At 43.6% G+C, this 21,759-nt stretch overlaps 1 protein-coding gene across 1 annotated transcript in view; it reads left to right on the forward strand.

Moving 5' to 3' along the window:
* OSBPL10 (oxysterol binding protein like 10) overlaps positions 1–21,759 on the forward strand; it is a 244,442-nt gene that overhangs the window by 159,571 nt on the left and 63,112 nt on the right. The window contains exon 5 of the mRNA XM_054595865.1: positions 13,251–13,461. Within this exon, the coding sequence (XP_054451840.1) occupies positions 13,251–13,461 (211 nt within the window). The remainder of the gene's footprint in view (positions 1–13,250; positions 13,462–21,759) is intronic.

The raw sequence follows: 21,759 nt of genomic DNA on the forward strand, positions 1-21,759 counted from the left end.
AGCATTTTATATGGAATATCGTTTACCCTTCAGCATAAGAATCACAGTAACAGTGGCAGTTGTGGGAACAGCAGGTGACACTTGCTGTGTATTAGGAAGATTTCTTAGTGGTTCACAATTACTAATTCATTCCTCATAACATGCCTATGTGATAAGAACTGTTATGAGCCCCATTTTACAGGTAAGAACATTGAGGTCCAGAAAGATTAAACCACTATCCCCAGGTTGCACTTAGTAAGTGGTCGGGAGCCTGAACACTCACTCCCTGAGCTCTGCTGCTTCCCGGGGCAGGGTGGGGAGGGGGCAAGGAGAGGGAGGAAGGTACTCCCTCCATAAGTAAGCAGACTCACTAGGTAGGAACTTGTATGTGTTGTTAATTTTCCGTAAAGCTGAGCTCTGATAAGCATCTGTAGGTACTTTAGTGGGTCAGTTTCTGTAGCTTGTAATATAAGAAGTATCAGATGGTGAACTCCTGTAAGCAGAGACTGGCCTTTTTGCCAAGGAGAACTGACCACACAGACTAAATTAAGAATTATGGCCTATTATAGTTGCCTTGATGAACTATAGAAATGATCCCTGAAAATATAGTCTTACAGCTGCCTTAACTTTTTTTTTTAAGTTATTTAAGGGAAGTGCTATGTGGTATTAAAGTATGTAGAGTTAGGTGGGAAGGAAGAGTAGGTCTTTTTTCTTTAATTTAAACCCAAATGGTAGCCTCTCACGATAGGAACGGGAGAGCTGGCCTCTCCCTTAAAAGTGTTCTCTGCACCCTGTCTCCTCATCTTTGCCAGGAGTTCCTAGCCTGCCATCCCTAGGACGACAGATTTTAATTTTGTTTATTGAGTGATTTATTGTTGGGGCAAGTCCCTTCGAGACTTTAATGAAAGTTAATTTATCTCCCGGTTCTCAGGAGGAAAATTCTCCAGCCACATACTCTTGTCATTGGATCCATTTTGTCGGTGTTCCCAAGCCTGAGAATCCCAGCGAGGAAGCATGTTTGGGTTGGTTCATGGATGCGAGAACCTTCTCTCTCAGAGGGTCTGTGAGCTATTTTCACCACTTGAAAATCAAATCTGTTTTTTCGCTGTTACCTGGAATGAGATGAATGTTTGCTGGGTACTCTAGTTTCCTGATGTGGGCAAATTACTGGGAACAAGAGCCCTATGCTGAAAAAGGCGGGGGTTCCTTAGAGGTGAAAAGACTGAGAACCACAAGCCTTGAGGGGCCCTCTGGCTTCCTCGGTCTCACCCTCCCCAGAATCCTTTTAGTTTGACGGCCTCACTCTGTAATAACAGTATAATTTTATATGTTATTTTTTTAATGGTTTCATAGGTACATGCTTGTTTCCTCTACTTGTTCTTAAAGCCATTAAAGAACTATGTCCAGGGCCTTTTCTCACTCTTCAGGGGGCTTGGCGCGCAGCGGGCCAGTGGGCTTCTCTTGCCCACAGCTGCCATTGTCTCAGGAGAGGGCAGCGCCTGGCAGCGGTTCCCAGCCTCTGGTCAGCAGGGGGCAGCAATGGAGTGGGTAAAGATGGTCATTGTTCTTCAGATTAACCAGGCTTTTCAGACCTAAAGAGCTCTTTGAAAGAATACCTTCCCAGTGTGAGACCTGAGAAAATTATTCTTGAAGTAAATCCAGCTTTATGGAAATCTAGCATATATTTCAGTTTGAAATAGGACTTTAAACTTTTTTTTTAAACTGGAGGAATTGCATTCCTCAAATAACGTAGGGTTTTTTGTTGTTGTTGTCTTTTAATGCTTTGGGATGGGGTGCAGGGTAACGTATATAGTCAGAAACCTTTATTGCTGCTAAATTTACATGATAATAAACCCAGTTTAATGCCTGGAGTGAACTCTGTGGAAAGAATTACAGCATGTGTTTATTTTGCAGTGGGAAGCATGACAAAATGTCTGGAAGGACAGCTAATGTTTCACATTTGCTAAATGGCTAGTTTAAAGACTGAATTAACAGTACACAGATAAGTGTCTAAAGGGAGATAGTCATTTCTAAGTGGTTTCTGAACTGAAGGAGAAAATGCGTTTGTCTTCTGTACACGCCCAGATTAGCCCAAATTAGGCTCCTGACACAGATACAACTGAAGCAGAGCATTTACACTTGGGCAGACTGAAGGAGTGACCCAAAGCCTGAAGGATACTTTTAGTGGTTTGTAAAAAACTTAGTGTCACTCTGCACTAGCCGGGTGCTAAGGGAACAGGGGCGTGGAGCTGCTCCCCAGACTCATGACCTTAGAGGAAGGAAGCTGAGTGTTGGAGGCAAGGCTCGGAGAGAGGGGGCCATGGGGACTGGCAACGTCTGCCTGAGGAAATGATGAGCACTTCCCGAGAAGCGCTGCCCCAGCTGGGCATTGGAAGCCTCGTAGGACCTGGATGATGAAGGGCGAAGAGGGGAGGATTTGTAGGCAAAACATCATTTGAGAGAAAAATCAAAAGGTACCAAGTTGCCCAAGTAGGTAGTGTATCCATGAGAAGTCAGGGTACAAGATGTACAAGCCACTGTTGATGAGAATTCCACATGGATCTGTTTTAGATCCTGTGCTTTCCGAGATCATTGCCAGGGCCAGGCATTTCCTTTTTCTGTCTCAGGTTTGGTGATGGTCGCAGGAAGAAAATTTATTCTCATGGCAAAGAGGACCATTTTAATCACAGCTGCGTAGGGAAAACTCCAGAGGGCTCTTGAGTGGGAGTTGGCTAACGCTCTGGTAAAATCCAGAGCACCTTGGTGGCAGTTTTAACTTACACAAAGTTAGTGGAAGTGCTAGACCCGTGAACCTGATACTAGAGAACAGGTAACACAGCTAATTGGGTGGTTTTCTTGACTTTGGAAATGCCAGGTCATGAATAAGCTGAGAAAGGACTGTGGTTTGAGCCCTGGTCTCTTCTTAAATCCCTAACCTGGTGGACTGTATGGATTTTGCATTAGGAGGTGGTCCCACAGTGAAAGGAAAAAGAGGGCGGGTAGTCTGGGCTTCATTGGAGTTGAGTGTTTATCAGAAACATTTGTAAGAAGTTAATACACTTCCAGAGCCCACTGACAGGAAGCTGTGTAACCCTGGGATTCATGCCACGCTAGCATTAGGTTTAGGGAGATACCTCATTATTGGACTGATTGTTTCAGATGAAAGTCTTGACTGATGTTCCACTTGACACATAAATCTTCTGAAGTGCACTTTTAAAGTATTTGTAAATGGTATGCATCCTTTTAGCTCATGCCTGTCAGAATCCTAAATTGGGTTAAATATCACGGTCCATCCATCCACCCAACAAACATCTGTCTCGCATCTCCTGTGAACAGTCCTTTGATGAATAAATTCCTATAGGCTCTTCCTCTAAAGAGGTCACTGTGTGCAGAGGATTAGTTGATTGATTCAGTCAGCATGCTGAGCCCTGGAGTAGCTATATATGGAACTAATTATAAGTTCCTTTTGCATGTATAGTTCTATGAATAGTGATCACAGGCTATATACACTCTTACACCTACTTTCTTAAAAGTGTGTGCCAACGCCATGAGGAAGTGTGGAGAAGGCGCGGGAGTGGATGCTGGCCAGCTCATTTCCATCGCTGGAAAGCAGTTTCAAACGTGGGCATCTGCAAAGGGTGGTTAGTTCTGTTGCAAAGCACGGTCTCTTACATGTTAGGATTCTGTCTCACATTGGAGTACCTTAAGGATGACATTTTAAGCAGTTTGTGTGTGGAAGTTGTGTTCTCTCTTCTGTCAAATGGGGAGTGTGGTGTCACTTATCCAGGGGGGATACAATAAGTATTAATTACTGGTGGCTTATCCCTTAACATAATTTTCACTTTCAGGTTAATGAAGCAGAGTCCTGATAAATCTGTCTCCCTAGGGTTTCATTTGCCCCGACTCAGATGCTGTAAAGGATTCGCATGGAGTCGCGTGACGTTCTTGTCCAATCTTTTGCCCTTCTTTAAAGTGCTCTTCGGAGATGTTTCTTTCCTGAAAATAATTGGCATTAGTAAAATAATTTCAGCTGGAAAGAGGAATTATGTTGTTACGTTCTTGTCTGCTACCTTGGGTAGGTATTTGAACTAAAACCATAAGTTTTAAAAGGCATTTACTAGGAAGAGCTAAGGCCTGGTTTAAGGTAAATAATATGTGCTACCAAGTTGAAGTGAGACCGCAGATGGCTATTGACATGTTGTCTTCAGGAATTCTTAGAAGGGACCTTTTCTCCCTGCCAAATAAAAGGATTTCCCAAAGTGGAGCTTGAATGTCCAAGAAACGTAGAAGCTCTTTGAGATAGGCTGAGCACGTGTGTGGAATATGAGGGAGCAAATGGAAAGCAGGCTCAAGAGAAAGGTTTAGTTTCATCCTGGCTAATCTTTGGTTTGTAAGGTTCCATTCTGCTAGAGAGGCAAGCTGATACGCCGGCCGGCCTTTGCTGAGCAATGGCAGATCCACTAGAAAACTTCTGTAGTGGATCAACAAACAGCATTTTAGTCTTCGTTTTTTGCGCGATGTATGTCTAACAGTTCTGATTAGAGGACTTCTGAGGGAAACTTAAGCACTTAAGTGAAACTTCTATACCATCTGCAGGACAACTCCTTCCTTTTTATTATTCAGTGTTTGTTTATGAATCATGTTTTCTTTCCTGGGGATTTGACCCAGGAAGAATTTGTGGTCTGAGCTCTTCTCATTCAGTGGGGGGTCACTTGGCCCCATGGGTGAGACATTTTGCTCCCAAGCATTTACTCTTTAGGTGGAAGGCTGTGCCAGGTGAGCACCACGCTGGGCATGTGTGTATGTGTTTGCATGCATGTGCATGCACACATACATGCATGTGCACACATACATGCATGTGTTTACGCATGTGCTGTGATCTTGAATCATCTGCAGAGCAGAGAAGCTTGGACCCAGAACACGGGACTTGAATCCTAACTTTGGCACTTCCATGGATCATGAGTTAGGCCCCATAAAGGAGAATCACAACAACGGGCCCTGCCTTGTGGCCAGGGCAGAGTTGGGCAGGATGGGATTATGAATGTGAAAGCTCTTTTGCAAACTGCAGAGCTCCTCTTCCCCCAGATGTGAAATGGCTGTGCTTCTATTATTCATGTCAAGTGGCTGTTACTGTAAATGGTTTTTACACCCGAGTCAAAGGAAGACAGTAAGAGGACACAGGGAAATGTTGGGAGAGCAAAGGGCTGCTTCCTGCTTTTCTCTTAAGCTTAAATGCTGGGTTAAATCAGGGGTGGGGCCTTGGGGACACTGGGCAAAGGTGGACCAATGCCCTTCCCTTATCTAGTGTGTTCTGGGGGCAGAATCACTAGGCAGTTGGACGAGGCCCAGGAGAGCCGTTCCCTCTGGCACTGTGAAGGTGTGGGGACTTTGGGAATTGCTTCCTATTGTGTCCCTGGGACTTTTATGAAAGAACTGTGGCTTCTTTGAGATCTTTCTCGATCCTCGTGGTTCTCCCAACAGTCCTCCCCCTCCCTTTCCTCAGGACTTTTCTCTTCCATGGCTGGGGGCCCCCTGCCCCCGAGCCCTACACCAGTGACCGCCCCAGGCACCCATATTGCTGCTTCCAGCCTATTGAAGGGACGTCCCCTCTGGATGCTTCAGTCTTGTTTGCTTACGTTTTCCTTACCAGATATGGAAACTGCTTTTTTTTTTTTTAAATTGAATGTAGCTGACATATATCATTGTGTAAATTTAAGGTGTACAACTTGTTAATTTGACACATTTTTATATTGTCATACGATTGCCATTGCCGCAGTATTTAGCACCTCTATCACATTGTCTAATCCTTCTTTCTTTTTAGTGGTTAGAATAATTAAGTTCTAGTCTCCTAGCAAGTTTAGTGATTATAGTACAACATTGTTGTCCATATTCATTATACTGCACATTAGATCTCTAGGGCTTATTTACTGCTTGTTGCTGAATGTGGACACTTCTTAACCCTTCTTTACCCCACATTGTATGGGGACATGCCCAATGAATTAAAACAAAGAAATACTGGGGTTCTTCTCCGCCCCCTCCCCCCATGAGATTGGTTAAGGAAAAAAGATGACTTTAGAGAGTGATAAGAAAGAGGACAGCTCACATACTGCTGAGGGAATACAAATTGGTGTAATTTTTTTTGATGGTGAGCTGGCAGTATTTATCAAAAGCCTTAAAATTAATGTTAAAGCAATTCCTCTTCTAGGAGTTTATTTTAAGAAAATCATTATAAATTTATGCTGAGATTCAGCTCCAGCAAAGTTTGTTGAGTTGTAATTTGTCACAGGGAACAAAGTTAGACCTCATCATAATGTCCAGCAGCAAGGAATTGGGCAATAAATTGTGGCACATTTATGTGATGGAGTGATCTGCAGTATTTTACATAGTATTGTCAAAATTTATTGACATGGTATATGGAGTGAAAAAGGTTACAAGCATGATGTGCAACCATTTTCATAAAAAGTAAAAGTACATTTATATGCATAGAAATGTTATAAGTATACCAAGATTTTAACATTTATTTTCTCTGGTTTTAGATGTGTTGGGTAATTTTTTTTTCTTCTGTTGGATTAACTTTTTCTGTGAGCAATATTGTCCCCAAAAAGGGAGGAAAAACATTTTTAATGAAAACAAGGCAGAGTGTCCTCCTGCAGATGGAGCTGCTGCGGGGCCCTGGCTACTGGCCGTGTGCCTGGGGCCCAGCCTTCTGTCCAGAGAGAGAGCGCCTCATCCGTGTACAGTGCCCCCTTCAGGTCCTACTGTCCATGTGTGGGAGGCACAGGGTGCAGACAAGTGAGTCATGAATGAATAAGGTGATTATTACCGACCCCTTACCTTCTACTCCAGTCCTTCTGTTGGCCTGTCGCGCTTTCTTTGGGGGCTTCAGTACTGACACAGAATTTAAAAAATAATAAAAATAACCTTTGCATGGACATCTGTTATGTAATTCTGAGGAGAAGTGATGGTGAGATCGCATCGAAGAAGCGTTTTCTCCCAAGGCAGGGTCTGCTCTGCTTGGAGTCCAAATCTCTGGTACAACGCAGCCATTAAAATGAGATCTGTGTTTATTGGTGTAGAAAGATATCTGTGATGTGTATATATTAGTTTTCTAGGGCTGCACTTACAAACTACCACAAACCAGGTGGCTTAAACAACAGAAATCCATGTTTTGCAGTTCTTGAGGCAGAAGTCCAAGGTCAAAGCAATCAGGGATTGGCTCCTTCTGAGCTGGGTGAGGGAAGGATCTGTTCCAGGCCTCTCTCCTCGTTCTAGGTCATCTTCTCCTGTGGCTTCCTCCCTCTGCCCTGTGTGTGTGTCTGTGTCCCAATTTCCCCTTCTTATAAGGACACCAGTCATATTGGATGAAGGCCCAATTAGTGACCTCATTTGACCTTGCTTACCTCTGTAATGAGTCTATCTGTAAACAATGTCACATTTGAGGTAGTGGGGGTTGGGATTGACATAAGAATTTTGTGAGGGCATAATTCAATTCATAACAATGTAATTTCCCCCAATTAAAAATATTTTTATACAAATTTCAAACATAAAACAGAGGCGATAATGTCGAACCTCCATGTTGCTATCAACAATGTCAGCACCCTCCCTGACCCAAAGCCCATATTGTTTCATTATTACTCCCCTGCCCCTGCTGAATTATTTTGCCATAAATCCCAGGCATCAGAGATGAAACATTCTAAGTGATAAAAGGTGACAAAATTATGTATCAGAGATGATCCTTTTAAATTAAAACAAAATCACCTGTGTGTTTGTATATATATATAAATCAGAAGAGTCAGAATAATACCAGAAGGTTAACAGTGCTTACTTCCAGAAAGTTGGGGTTACAGGGAATTTTTAATTCTTCATAGTTGTTTTTACTGTCTAATTTGGTTGGGAAGCCAGCTGACGGAATAAACCAGCCTTTTGTTTGTTTGCTTATTTATTTATTTATATTTAAAAAATAGTTTATTTTTACATGGAGGGAAAGGGAGAAAGAGAGGGAGAGAAACATCAATGTGTGGTTGCTTCTCACATGCTCCCTTCTGGGGACTTGGCCTGCAACCCAGCCATGTGCCCTGACTGGGAATCGAACCAGGGACCCTTTGGTTCATAGGCTGGCACTCAATCCACTGAGACACACCAGCCGGGGCTAAACCAGCCTTCTGTAATCAGAAAAACAAACACAAGTTGTTCCCAGGTGGTGAGAAAGGGTGGGGAGAGGGACAGTGGCAGAAACTTTACCATAGTTGTTTTCTGAGGCAGGAGATAGCATTTTGCTCCAAGAGTATGAGAAAGAAGCACACAGGCTCATGTTTCATGGCGCAGAGATCCCTGAAGTGGTGAAGCTGTGTGAGCTCCGCAAGGGCCCCTGACCCCTCAGAGCTGAGATTTCCTGTCTGCAACATGAAAGGGACAGATGTGACAGTGTCATCAGGTTCGTTTGGCTATGAATGCTACTATCATAGCTTTAAACATCTGCGTGGGTTTGCTTTCTGGGAGTTTGTAAAGATACAATTTGCATTTCATATTTGTCTAGTTGGAATTATTATTGGGGGTGGCGAGGGAGTGATGGTAGAAAAGCCAAAGGTGAAGGTGTGACAGAAAGGAACCCGCTTTTAAGAAACGGAATAGACTCATCCCCACCTTTTCAGAAAGTGTTTTTTGAATCATTGTTGTGTGCGCGTGAATGTTTGTGTGTGCGCACAGTTCAGAATTTTGCCTTTGCCTTTGGCTCTCAACAATTTGTGTTGTTGGTAAGACAGAGTGACTTGACCGACCACCCCTGCGAGGGAGGGCCCCACCTCCACGGGGCACTGGGCGTGCCTCTGAGGGGAAGGCAAGGTCGGGATTGGAGGGTTTGAAGCTTCGTTACAAGACAAGGACTTGATTGGCATTAGGTAAAGACCAAGATACACCACTTTGGGGTTGGTGGAAACAGTGAGGCAAGGATTTTGAGGCAGGGCATTCCAAGAACTTTAGGGTACAAACTGTATTTGATGGTTTCCATTACAGAGTTGATGGATATTTCAGGAAGTTTCTGTAATGAGCTATCAAACCATTTCTGGGATATTAAAGTGATGCTAATGAAGGTAGTGGAATAGTAAATCAACATTAATGGAGGCAGCTGCATATGTGTGTTGATTCTTAAATTCCATGAAGAGGACTTTTTTCAAGTTTAGAGGAGGACTTTGGCCAAGTGAAAGAGTACCTAATTTAGCCAAGGGCTGATCTCTGACCCAGAGGAGAGACTTAGCAGGGGCTTTGGAATTACACGAGGCTAAGGAGAAATGCCAGATTAATGCCATCTTGAAGCTCGCATCAAATTGTTTGGTCTACTTCCAAGCAAGGTAGATTGAATTACTGACGGTACCAAGGAATCTGTGAACCCAGGGAGGCTCTGCCAACTAAGGCAGGCAGCCCTGGTTACTTTAGAATAAGGAATCTGCGTCCTTTGATTACTAATGGATGAGCGACTAAGCTGGTGTTCACGGACATCTGGCCTGTCAAGCCTGGGTCTTTCTGGCGCCTCTTAAACCTGTCCCAAGGTGCGCAGCTCAGAGCGGTCTGAAGCAATCAAGGCAAATGAAGCCCCTGTCACCTTTTGTCTCAGCTTTATTGAAATAAAGCAATACAATAAAAGCTGCCACTACTGATTTTATTGGCCTTAACTCCTATGATTTGATTTTGTCATGCATATGCCATTGTTTGTGCTAGATAAATGGGCCGTGGAATTTTCCCCTCTCTGTGAAGTTTGCTTATTTGCGAAGTTCAACTTGACTTACACGTGGATGATTTTACAACCTCAGAGCTGGCAGTTCCAGGCGGTGGATCTCTGAAATCTGAACCTTGTGTTCCACGATGGTGATGTCCCTGGTCATGAAAGCCAAATGCCAGAAAGAAATGAAACTTGTGCATCTTTTTGTTTGTAAATAACTCCAAACGATGAATGTTGATGTGTTTGGAAGGCACGCTGAGATAGGAAACTTAGGTAATTCAGGTGGCTCAACATTTTCAAAGTCTGGGAGGGGTAGGAACCTTGAAGGGGAGAGGAAGCCACTTGAAGCATTGGCTGTTGGTATTCTTGATGCTCACAGCTTTTCAGGGCCACCTTTGTCTTCTCATATGTGCCCTTAATTAAAATTAGAGGTGGAAATAGCTAAGCTAAAACTTGTTCTTCTAAAGTCGGATGCAGATTCTTCCAGCCTTAGAAATGTTAGCCCAGTGATAACTCCGCTCTACTCTCTGAGGCCGGCTGCCCTGCATTCCTTTTAGGGTTCATTCCATTTCTTTTGGGGCCTGATGAAGCAAAAATAAAGTGAAGGTTGGTATCAATTGTGTCCTTAAAGACTGAACTTCCATTTAGTGCCACATGGAAAAAGGGGAGAAAATGAGTTGTGAGGAGGAGTCTACTCTGTATCAGGCCTTGTGCGAGGCTTGTTTTGTTTGAGGGGCTCAGTTTACCAAGAACGATGTTGAAATTCATCAAGGGCATGGTTATTTCTATGTCTCTAGCCCAGGGTTACGCAAGGGGGCACTCTTGGCATTTTGAGCAGGAAGCTCTTGTTGTATGGACTGTGCCCAGGCTTGCGGGGTATTTTACACCCTTGAGCCCCTCCCTCTCAGTGCCAGTAGTTCTCAGACATTGTAACTGGCCAGCATACCCACCACTGGTTCAGATGCCCCCTTGAGTAGGGCGGTCCTGACTCTGGCACTGGCAATAGGCTCTCAGTAAATACTGTTGAGTACTTTATAGAGAGCAGGTATGTGGATTCCATCTCTGGACATGTGCCTGGTTTGAAATACACAAGAAGACTCTGTAAGTCAGTTTTGTGTTTTCAATTACCTGAGATTTACATAATATTTTATGCTTGTGAAATAAGTATTTATTCTATATGATACAACTGGAATATAGTTAGTTCTTTTCATTGATTAAAAACAAGTATATTCCATATTGTTAATGGCTTAATTTTACTTACCTTTTCTCTTAAGCGTGATTGCACTATGCATAATAGTCAAAGAACATAACGTATTATACATTTCATCATTTTGTTTTCTTCCTTTCAACACATCATTTTTCTAAGACATGATTTTATGGTTGGAAGTTACAGAAATGCTGACTACAACAGATAGTTTGAAATCCACTTCTCCCTCGCTGTCAGCAGCTCTGCATACAGTTGACTGTCAAAGAATGCATAAACATTTGATCTATTTTGAAGTTAAATTAAACCAGTAGGTAGCATTTTCTTGGCAAACCTACATTGATGATGGAGGTACGATCCTTTACTAAACCTCAGCCATGTTATGCTAACCAAGCATGGCGGTTTAGCTGAGTGACAGAAGAACGAGGCTGGACAGTCATGCATGTGCTCACTCATGCGGCAGGTATTTACTGTACTTGGGGTATATTAGCAGCCAGCAAAGATATAATCCCCCCTTTCATCCTAGGGCAAAGGAACACAATAAATTCCAGGTTGGGTTGAAAGGTGGTAAGCGCTATGGAGAAAGATAAGTTGGTCAGGAAGCTAGGCGTGCCAAGGGCTGGGCTGGAGGTGCACCTTTAAGTGATGTGGTTCGGGAAACTGTCTTCAGAAGGTGACTTCAAAGCAAAGACCTACCTGCAGAAGTGAATACTTAGGGAGCCCCTGCTGTGCCTCAGGTACTGTCTTAAAAGCTAGAGTGACTGAGTATAGTCTCTGTAATCTGCACAAAAATAACGCACATGACCAAAGGATGAGTGTGTACACTCAGGTGAGGATGCTGCAAACCTTGTCCGTGCAAAACGTTCAACACTGATTTTTTTTTAAAAAAAAATCTTTCTGAAGTAACGGCACCTATTTTGGCAAGTAGGATTGCAGGGGATGATTTTTTTTCCCTTTTAAAGCAGACAACTGCACAGATTGCTGGAAAACAGCAAGTCTTTGTTTTCCAAAGAAAATAGAAAAATAAGGCTGAGCACGGAATGAGTTTCATGTCCAAGGCCAAGGGTCCTAACAGAATCGTTGCTTCTCCCCAGCTGATGACATGATGCTCACAAAGAGCCTGTGGGGATGACAGTGTCAAAGCAGGAGGTGTTGCTTCAAATGAAGGATGGCTTTTGTGGGGGAAGTTGAAGAACAGCGGACTGGCGCTTGGAGACTTGTGCTGGCGAGCTCTGCACTTGGGGCGCGTTGCTTTAGCTCCTCCACTTTCCAGAACGACTCTTTATTTGCTAGACGTGTACTTTCTATACATCATCTTGTTTCATGAGCTACATTGTAAAACAGGAGGGAGATCAACTTCACAAGATAACCAGAAAAGTCCTTTTGTCGTTCTTGAGTTTCTTTTCCCCTTGATCTGTCCATTTGAAGATAAAATTAGACTACTTATCTGTAGTTTATGAATTGAAGTGAGGCCACAAAAATAGGGTTATTTGGGGTTGTCATAGCTTCAGCCGTGGCAGAGAGCGGGCTCTAGAATCCCCGGGTTGCTTTCCTCCTGTCATCTTACGTGGCCTTAAGGAAGTCACGTCCTCTTTGACATTCTGGGCGGGGGAGGGCGGGGGGCGGGGAGCAGGGTGCAGGGGTGAAATGATTTGGTGCTGGCTTTCCTCTGATCTCACTCATACAAATCAGCAGCCTGAGATTGCACTTCTGTTTCTTGAACTTTAAAAAGACTGTCAAGGAATTATGAATAGGAGCTGGAGGAAAAGCAAGGTAGTAACTTTGCTATAGGTGAAGCCATGGTTCACCCACTCTCTCAGATGACCTTCCACGGTAAAAAGGACCTTACAGATGCTCACAAGGACCTCCACCTGTGATGTATTTGTTATTGACTGACTTTCAGAGGAGTTGTAAATGATGTGTCCAGATGGTCCGAATGTTCCCTTTCAGCTCTGAAGTTCTGAAATTCTCTTCTTTTTTTTTTTGATGTTTTAAAAAATTAATTTATTTTTCCAAATACATTTGTCTCTGCCTTTCCCCCACCACTTTCCCCTGCCCCCTTCCCCCTCTCCCTCCCTCAACCCTTCCCCACTTTGGTTTTTAAAATTCTCTTCTTATCAGGTGAAAATGTGCGCCTTTGGACTGACAGATTTCACACAGGCCAGCACTGTCCAAGGACTCAAGGACTCCTGTACTGAACATCCTCTGGGCTGACTCTGATGTCACTTGTCGTCTGATGATGGTTTCTCCCCCCACTTTCCTCTGACTTTCCTCCGGTCCCGTGGGTGGCTCCCAAGTCTGTCGAAAGGAGAACTCTGACTCTCAGCTGTTTGCTGTCTTCACATTTTGTAGATGATGAACCAGGTCGAAGGGCAGCAGAAGAACCTTGTGCACGCCATCGAGTCTCTGCCAGGGTCTGGCCCGCTCACTGCCTTGGACCAGGACCTGCTGCTCCTGAAAGCTACCTCTGCCGCCACCCTCAGCTGCCTTGGGGAGTGCCTCAGCCTGTTACAGCAGAGTGTGCACCAGGTTGGCCAGCCCAGCCACAAGCCGGCGGCCTCAGGTAAGACCCCTGGAGGGCAGTTCTGTGCTTGCAGATGAGTGCTTTCCAGGGTGTGGGCGCTTCCACACATGCACAGGATTGCCTTCCTCCTTCACATTCACACTTGTATCCACCATCCATCCATCGATCTTGGTACCCAAGGCCTTCTCCATTTATCCTTCCCTCCTTCCCTCCCATCTAGGATATATTTTTCTTTTACCAATTAGAAATACACTGTCCTATGAAACATTTAACTAACATATTTACAAGAACTCCTTTTAAACTTGCTGGCATCACATTCAGAATCTCATTCCATTTGTGGCTTTGCACTCAGTGTTGTGTTTTTAAGATCCATTGCTAGGCAGCGTCTGGTCCATTATTTCTAACCATGCCTAGATTGTGTGTCCACCACGTTTTACCCAACACTCTCCGATGGTGGACACACACATTGCCTCCTGCTCTCTGTCTGCTTGCTTTGCTGCGGTGAGCATCGTCCTGTGTGTCCCCGCATGGATTTGTGTGAGAATTTCTATGGAATACATACCAGAGGCATTTCTAGTTCTTAATCAAGAAGCCAGAGATGATAATATACCCCCTTAAGATGCCTCAGTCCTTTAGGGGGAGGGTTTAATCAGTGAGCAGATTTAAAGATATTAGTGAAGATTAAATTCAATGATAAAGATGAAACTAGCTTGGGGTTGGTTATGTCGGGTTGAATTATAAAGTATTAGAATTAAGAGACTAACAGTAGCCTGAGTTCTATTGCCCAGGATTAACTTACTTAATGAGGAAATAAGGCAACTTAAGAGATGAAAAATAAAGCTATGCTATGATGATATACTTTATACTTTCCTCAAGTCCCTTTTGCTCTCCATTGCACTAAAATGAAAAGGAGTGTTCGTTTTTCAGAGTAGACTGCATATGGATAATTTGGGTTTCTGTCTGTATTTCCCGTCATTTACTGAGGTTCGATTCTACCAGTGTTGGGCCTTCGATACACATTTTCTGAAATCTTCACAAAGTAGATAGTATTATGCTCATCATTTGGATGAGATACTGAGGCTGAGAGCAGTTAAATTACTTGTCCAAGTTCCCCCAGCTAAGAGGTGAGCAACAGGCCCTTCCCACCATGCCACCTGGGTTCTTTGTGCCACCTGGTGGGCTCTGGGTCCTCTAACTGGGGCCAGGGACACTGTCATGCTCACATAATAACTCTCTCAAGGGCAGGTATAGATTGATTTATTTATTTTTTACTTTAAAAAAGTTGCAGGAACAGTATGAAGAATTCTCATCTATCCATCCAGTTTTCCCAAATAATAACATTTGCTTCATCATCTTCTCTCTTTCTATATAAACCTGTTATAATTTTGTAGCCACTTAAGAGGATGTTGCAGACGTGATATACCTTTACTCTTATACACTTCAGTCCTTAAGAAAGGACACTCTCCTACATAATGGTAGCAGAGTGGTCAAAGTCAGTAAATTCAGATGAATACAGTCCTATTACCTAATCCAGACCTTACTGAATTTTGCCAATTACTCAATTACTGTCCTTCATGACAAAAGAAACACATTTCTGGTGCTGGATCCACTCTAGACGTGGATATGTATGTGTGTTCAGGCATAGCTGGAAGGGCCCCAGCCTGCTCTTCTGTCTTCCTCTGCCGCTGAGAAATGAAACTGATGCTGAATCCCCCCTTGACATGTCCCGATCTGGAGGGAGCCTGTGTGACCCCAGGGGGGCATGGGCGCAGACCCAGGGTGAGACTGGAGGCTTCTCCTGCTCTGTGATCTCTTCCGTGGTGTATCGTAACTTCTGCAACCCAGCAGGCTCCTTCCAAGGGTGTCTTGCTGGTAAATGTAAGCTAGAACCATCACCTTCCTCATAAAATTAATCCCTTACATCTTTCTTTGGGGATAGTTTCTAGCAAATGTCTACCTTTTCTTCTCCCTAATTTTCTTTGGGTCTCTGGTGTTCTTTTAAGGACCCGGAAGGACAAAACGCAAGGTAGAATTTCAGATGTGGTGACAGGTTGAAATGGAAACTATTTGGGAAAAGGAGAGACCCAGCAGTATCCTGGAAATTGTGCCACGTATGTTGTTACCTCCTCCCTGTCTTCTTGGCCCATTCGTCCAGCCTCCCCTCCTTCCTTTGTCACGGAACTTGACTGGAGGTTGGAGAATACAGGGAGCATGAAGCATCACAGTGGTTCTTTTGTCTCTTTGTCTTCTCAACCCTTTTAAAAAGTTAAGTTCCATATAACACAGCCCCTTAAGTTTGAAAAGATTCTGCATGTGTCTTTTAAACCCATGCCACACATTGAGGGGGCAATGGAATAGCTCCCTGCGTCTGAAACATCATAGCTGCCTGCAGTTATAGCCGAATCCCGGAATCTCAAACCAGTGGCATAAGAGAACATGGTAACCCTGGGAGTGTTGTCACAAAATACATTTGTGTAGAATCTCGGGGCTCTTGAGGTCGATCATAGCCATAGCAGTCTGACTCCCGCTGACAAAAACTCAGTGGTTGTATCGAAGGCGTGCCAGGCTGTGTTGATGGAAATCAGAATCGCAGCAAAGCAGAACTCTCCCAGGGCTTCCTTCACAGGTTCAGTGGGCAGGGAGGCACAGAGGACCCCCCACCTCGCCCCCCAATACCAAGTATCCAAACACACTGTTCCTCAGGTCTTTTTGCTTTCTGACCCCTGCACTGTTGTTGTTGTTTTTTTTTTTCTTCTGTCTTTTTTTGAATCAAAAATTATTTTGTGGTCGTGTAGTGTTTCATCTGCTCCATCTTCTGCTGTAAGATTTCATTGTATCTTCCGGGGAATGTTTTGTCTTTGGAGCCTTTGCCTGCAAATGTTGCTTCCTAATGCTTATTTCATCTCAAACACACCTAGCACCTGGAATGAAATCCAAAAATACTTTTGTATTCATCTGCCTTCTACGTGTGTGTGTTTTGGGATCCTAGGCCTGAGTCTGATGTCGTGTCTAAGATATAGTGAGCTGAAATGCTTCATTGAACTTCTGTTTGTGTGGAGAGGTTTGTAATTAAAATTAATAAAGTGGCTTGGCTTTTTGGTTAAGGCTTATGTTCTGCAGCTCTCCTTCAACAGCTGGCTGCAGGCAGATGATTGCTGAAGGAGGGCACGTGAGCATCTTTCTCCCCAGCCGAGATGCAAGCCTCCGATTCCACGTAGAAAGACAGGCAGGACTACATCAGAGCTGGGGAAGGCTGGGCTACCGGGGAGTCTGGCCTTTTTAGGTGGAGTGCCCAGTGTGCGAGAGAAACTAGACCTTTAAAGGAATTTGGGGGTGCAGAGTCCGTTGTCTCTGCTTCTGGTTAGTCCCTTGCTTGCAGGTCTTGATGCAGGGCATGTGGTTCAAAGTCAGAAGTGGGTACCTATCACCAGATAAACACATTCTAGAGCCAGGTTAAGAGCTGGGTGCTAAGAGAATGGTCAGTGCAAGCCATGCTGGGAAAGAATGCTGGAGGAAGAGCTGCCAGAGCCAGTGACAGTAGAGCCCTGAGGACTGGCAGTGGTGACACAGGTGCCCTTGGACATAAATCAGGACATGAGGTCAAGAGACGTGTAACTGACGAGAGGAGAACCAGAGCAGAATTTAATGCTCTTTTCTAAACTCATCCTTGTAATAACGTTTTCATTCTCCTATGAGGTTTGTGGGGTGTTCAGTTAATAAGCCAGTTGCATTGGTCCTGCTCCCATTTGGGGGTTTGGCAAAAGGGTCAACTGGGTGAGACTGTGATGAGGACTCTTCTTGGCTTTTCTGGCTGGTCACCTCCTTCCTTCTGCTGCGTTTCACTTTTTTCCAGCGACATCTTCAGACTCACAGTGTTCACCTCCCTCCCCCAACTCAGGGGAGCCCTGTGCCTTCTCCGGCTCTTACACCCTCTTTCCCGACACCTCTGTTTCGGGGCAGTGTGCCCCACGGGAGCCTCCTCCTCTTCCTCTGATTGAAAGCCAAGGTGGGAATGGGATGAGTCCTTCAGGAAATAGCACACTAGGAAAAAAGAAAAACTAGCATTGCAGAATGTGTCAGGTGGTGGGTTTTTTCCTTTTTTCAAATCTCTCTCTAAACAGAGTTTTTGAGTGGCAGCTTCTCAAGAGAAAGCTGTTAGATATTAACATCCCAGCTTCCCATTGTAAACATGCCTTCTGCTTCTCTCGAGTTTGCGCGTCTCACTCCCCTTTGGAGCCCGCTTTTAGGTTTACTGAACCTGGGAGGCATGAATTCACTGTTACAGGATGAGGGAGAGACCTGCCCCATGCAGCCACATGTCACTGGCCTCTGGGCGGGGGCCTCAGAGCCCCGGGGTGGGGACTCTGGCCCTCAGCACCTCAAGCATAGTTGACACTGAGGCCAAGGACAGATCAAGGCTGTTCCACAGTCAAACTGTTAAGCCCATAGTTAAACCTCCTGTAACCTTTTTTTGTGGTTGGTTCGGGGAACCAAATACTTTGAGTTGCTTTTCTTCTTCATGTGCTAAGGTGTGTGGCGTGAGGAGCTCGGGGCATGTGTGAAAGCCTGTTTGAACGGCGGGATTGGCCTTTTGGTGGGCCACCCGACCCTTCGTCGTCCTATTCTCTTCTGCTGTGTCATCTTTGATGAGCTCCCTGCAACTGAGCATGAGGGTGGCCCGTAGAGACAAGTGATTGATCCCTAGCTCTTTGATTTTACCATCAGTCAGCGACCCCATGGTGATGTTTTGGTCCCAGCCTCCTTTTCATGTGGATGTTTTTGGCCTTCTTTTACTTTAGACATTTCTGGGGCGCTTTCCGTAGGGGAGGCATATTTTCTCCCCTGTCAAACGGCATCAGTAGTAAAACACACTGTTTTCCTTTGTGCCATTAGAAAGAAAAAGTTGCCAATTAAACTGTGACACTCCATTGATTGTAAGATGAACTCCAATTTCAGAGATGTTAAAATGTGAAAATTAGGTATGTCTTACAGTGAATGAAATATGGTTCAGACTAGCATTTTGTGTTATGACACAATCTTGAGACTCGTTCAATAGAGTGATATAGTCCATTTATTTATTTTTTAAGCTTGTTTTATCGTAGTTTTTCCTCCATTGCCATTTATCCCCCTTATGCCACTCCCCCCATCTCCATTTATTATTTTTTTAAACTGCTGTGTGGTGTTTTATGTTTCCATGTTGCTTTTCTTGTCCCCTCTCCCCCCATTTTGTCATTTCCTTTTCTGTAGTGTTTTGGGAAAAAATACAAATATAAATTTTCATGGTGCCGTTAACATTTTCATGCACGTTCTTCAACCTGTATTTTTCTAATCAGCAAAGTCAAGAATGAGACATTATTTTCTGACTTTCTCCTTGAGGGATGAAGACTCAGCGTACTTTAATTTCCTTGTTCCCTGATTTTTGGTGATATAATGTAGGGGCTGTTATTAATATTTTAATATTAACTTAATACTTAATGCATGATAATGATTACATCTCTTTAAAATAATTGTGACTTAATATTCAGTTATGTAACCATGTTTAGAAAAATTATTTAAATTCAGTTCCGGGGCTGGAATGAGGATGAGGTGAGAGAGGCACTTGCCTTGAGCATACATTTAAGGGGCGCCAAAATAATGAAGATAAATGATGCTTTGCAACATTTTTAAATCAAAATTAATGTAAAAAAATTCAGGATGAACAAAATATCAAAATTTTAAATAAAGACAGGATTTGACATGGTGAGACTAGGGAGAGGCAAGTGAGATGAAGTCCTGTAAGATTGGGGAGGCATTAATTTTGATTTTACTAATATTGTGTGAAAATATCATTTATCTGAGTATCTTGGTGGCTCTTTAAATTTTACATCCGATGGGAGCGTCTTTACTTCAGCCTAGTTCCAGTCACGCTCAGCTCTGTGTTTTACTGGGTTCGTTGCTCACCACTAGTCCTCTTATATGTGACTTCTCCAGTCTTGAGTTTTTAATTCTGCTTCTTTTCTCTACATATGACGGTAGTATTATATGTCCTCAAGGAGTTTTTTAACCACCAGAAGGCTGAATGTTTTCCGAATCTCTTCACTGCTGCTGAAAAGGAAAACAGTGTGGAGTTTAAGAGTCTGGGCTCTGGAGCCAGGCTACCTGGGTTTTAATCTTAATTCTACCACGTAGCTGGCTCTGTGTGCCTCTGTTTCTTTATCTGTTGGGCGTAATAGTAGGACCTACCTCATGGGTTGTCATTAGGATTACATGGGTTATCACATGTAGGTTGTGTACAATAGATCTTGAGCTCAATGAATGTGGACTCTTTGTTAGCAGAGGAAAGATGATGTAGCTGAGGAAGAGCATTATTCCCCTAAGCCCCTCAGCTCACCCTCAATCTATAGACTTTTATTTGCATTCTTCTCTTTGTTTGCCTTCTGGCATTTAGTGTTGTGTAGCATAATTCAAAACTAGCTTGATTTTTTTCCCTGTTAAGACAAGTCTAATTTTTCTGCCTAAACGATTGAAAAAATTTTCTCTTGATTTTTGTTCAAAAATGTTGCCAAACTTCACCAGCTAGACATTCATTAAACTGCTCTGTCTGTCTGCTTTTGTATGTGTTTGAAATTTCAGTTGTAAGAAGCCTAAGAAAACATTGCCAAGCTTTTGCACGAGTGTGGTGGACTGTTTCAGCAGCGCACCCACAACTCTCTCTTCAGCTCGAGCTGTTTCTTTACCTCTATTGTTGCTTATTGTTTCGGTCCCATTGATCTGATCGCTGTCCTTCAGGATCTCTTGGATCTCTGTTATGTGTTGTCTCTATTACCTCCCATCTAATTGCTGTTGTGTGTTGTCTCTATTACATCCTGTCTAATTGCTGTCTTTGTGCTCTTTGCAACTGCACTGGTAGAACTGCCTTATTTGACTTTCTACAGTGTTGATTTGACTTTTCAATTTCAGCGTTCCTTTTAATTCTACTACTACTGATTTCATTTCTTCATAACCATTCCATAGGGCATTCGTCTCCTTTCCACCTCAGCCTGTTTCCTTCTTCTGGCTTTCTCTTCCTATTTCATAGAGGCTACATCATCCTGTATTGTGATGTGGATGCACCTTTCCTGATGTTTTCTCTGACACCTTATGTAGAAATTTCAGCGATATATTCTTCCTCAAAGCCTCCTGAGGATACCTTTGCTCTATACAACCCTTCTCATTCATTCTTCTGTTAGAATTTTCCTCCTTCATCCCCAAAGGAGACCTGTCTATCCAGATTCACAAACCAGTGCTCATTTCTTAGAGCACCTGGCATGGTATGAGATGGATCTCTCTCCTGTCCTCAGTCACTGGTTTTTTGATATTCTAAATCCATGGAGTATACAGAAAACTACATTTCCCAGCATGCATTGCTATTGTCAGTCCTCCTGTCCTGTCTTTTGTCTATCCCAGGATGCAAGATATCACTGCCTGGCCAGCCTCTACTTCTTGCTCTGTTGTCTCCCGGGTTTTCATCTCTGAATGATGGAATCTCCAGAGGGGAGGGAGGGGCAGAGTTGCGGTGTGGGGGTGATGGAGGGAACTCTCTCCTGATTGGCTAGGCAAGCAGATCTCATTATTTCCCCTAGTGCTTCTTAAGCTTTCCTAATTAATCGAGAGGGCATGTACTACTTGTGTAATAAAATACAAATTTAAAAAGTGGTACCCTTGTATTAATGAGACAGTTGCTCAGCATTTAAGATCTGAATGCAACTTCAGGACTCTGAGCAGGAGTTGATCAGCCGGACAGGTAAGAAGTAGCTTTTCACCAATCTTACAGCAAGTCCTGGTGTCTTGAATCCAAGTTTGGTCTTAGATCATCTTGCAGCCTTTGATTTTAGTGTTGTATGTTTTCACCTTTTTTTAGGTAACAGCAAAGGCTAATATATGGATGCCCTTTTGCCATTAAAAAAATTGTAACCCCCCTGCCGAAATAATTACTGTCTTAGCTATTCTTAACTACCCAGCTCAGTAGTGTTATATACATGCACTTAGTTATTAAGCAATCTCCAGAACTCATAGCTTCTTGCAAAACTGAAACTCTGTACCCATTGGATATAACTCCCCATTCTCACTCCCCCACCCCATTCCCAGGCCCTTGCATCCACCATTCTACTTTTTCTTTCTTTTTATGTAACTTTTAGGAGGTTGTAAAATGCACACTTCTTTTGAAATTTACTATCTCTGAAAATCTTGAGTTATTCATTCATTCTGCACATATTTGCAAGTGTCCACCCTTTGCGAGACCATATTCTGGGTTTTAGGAACACAGCCATGGGCAAGGACGATATTGTCCCTGCCTTCAAGGGGCTGTCCTTCTAAGGA

The sequence above is a fragment of the Pteronotus mesoamericanus genome, unplaced genomic scaffold, assembly GCF_021234165.1.
Source record: "Pteronotus mesoamericanus isolate MK-2021 breed Mesoamerican mustached bat unplaced genomic scaffold, CSHL_Meso_final scaffold_54, whole genome shotgun sequence".
NCBI lineage: Eukaryota > Metazoa > Chordata > Mammalia > Chiroptera > Mormoopidae > Pteronotus > Pteronotus mesoamericanus.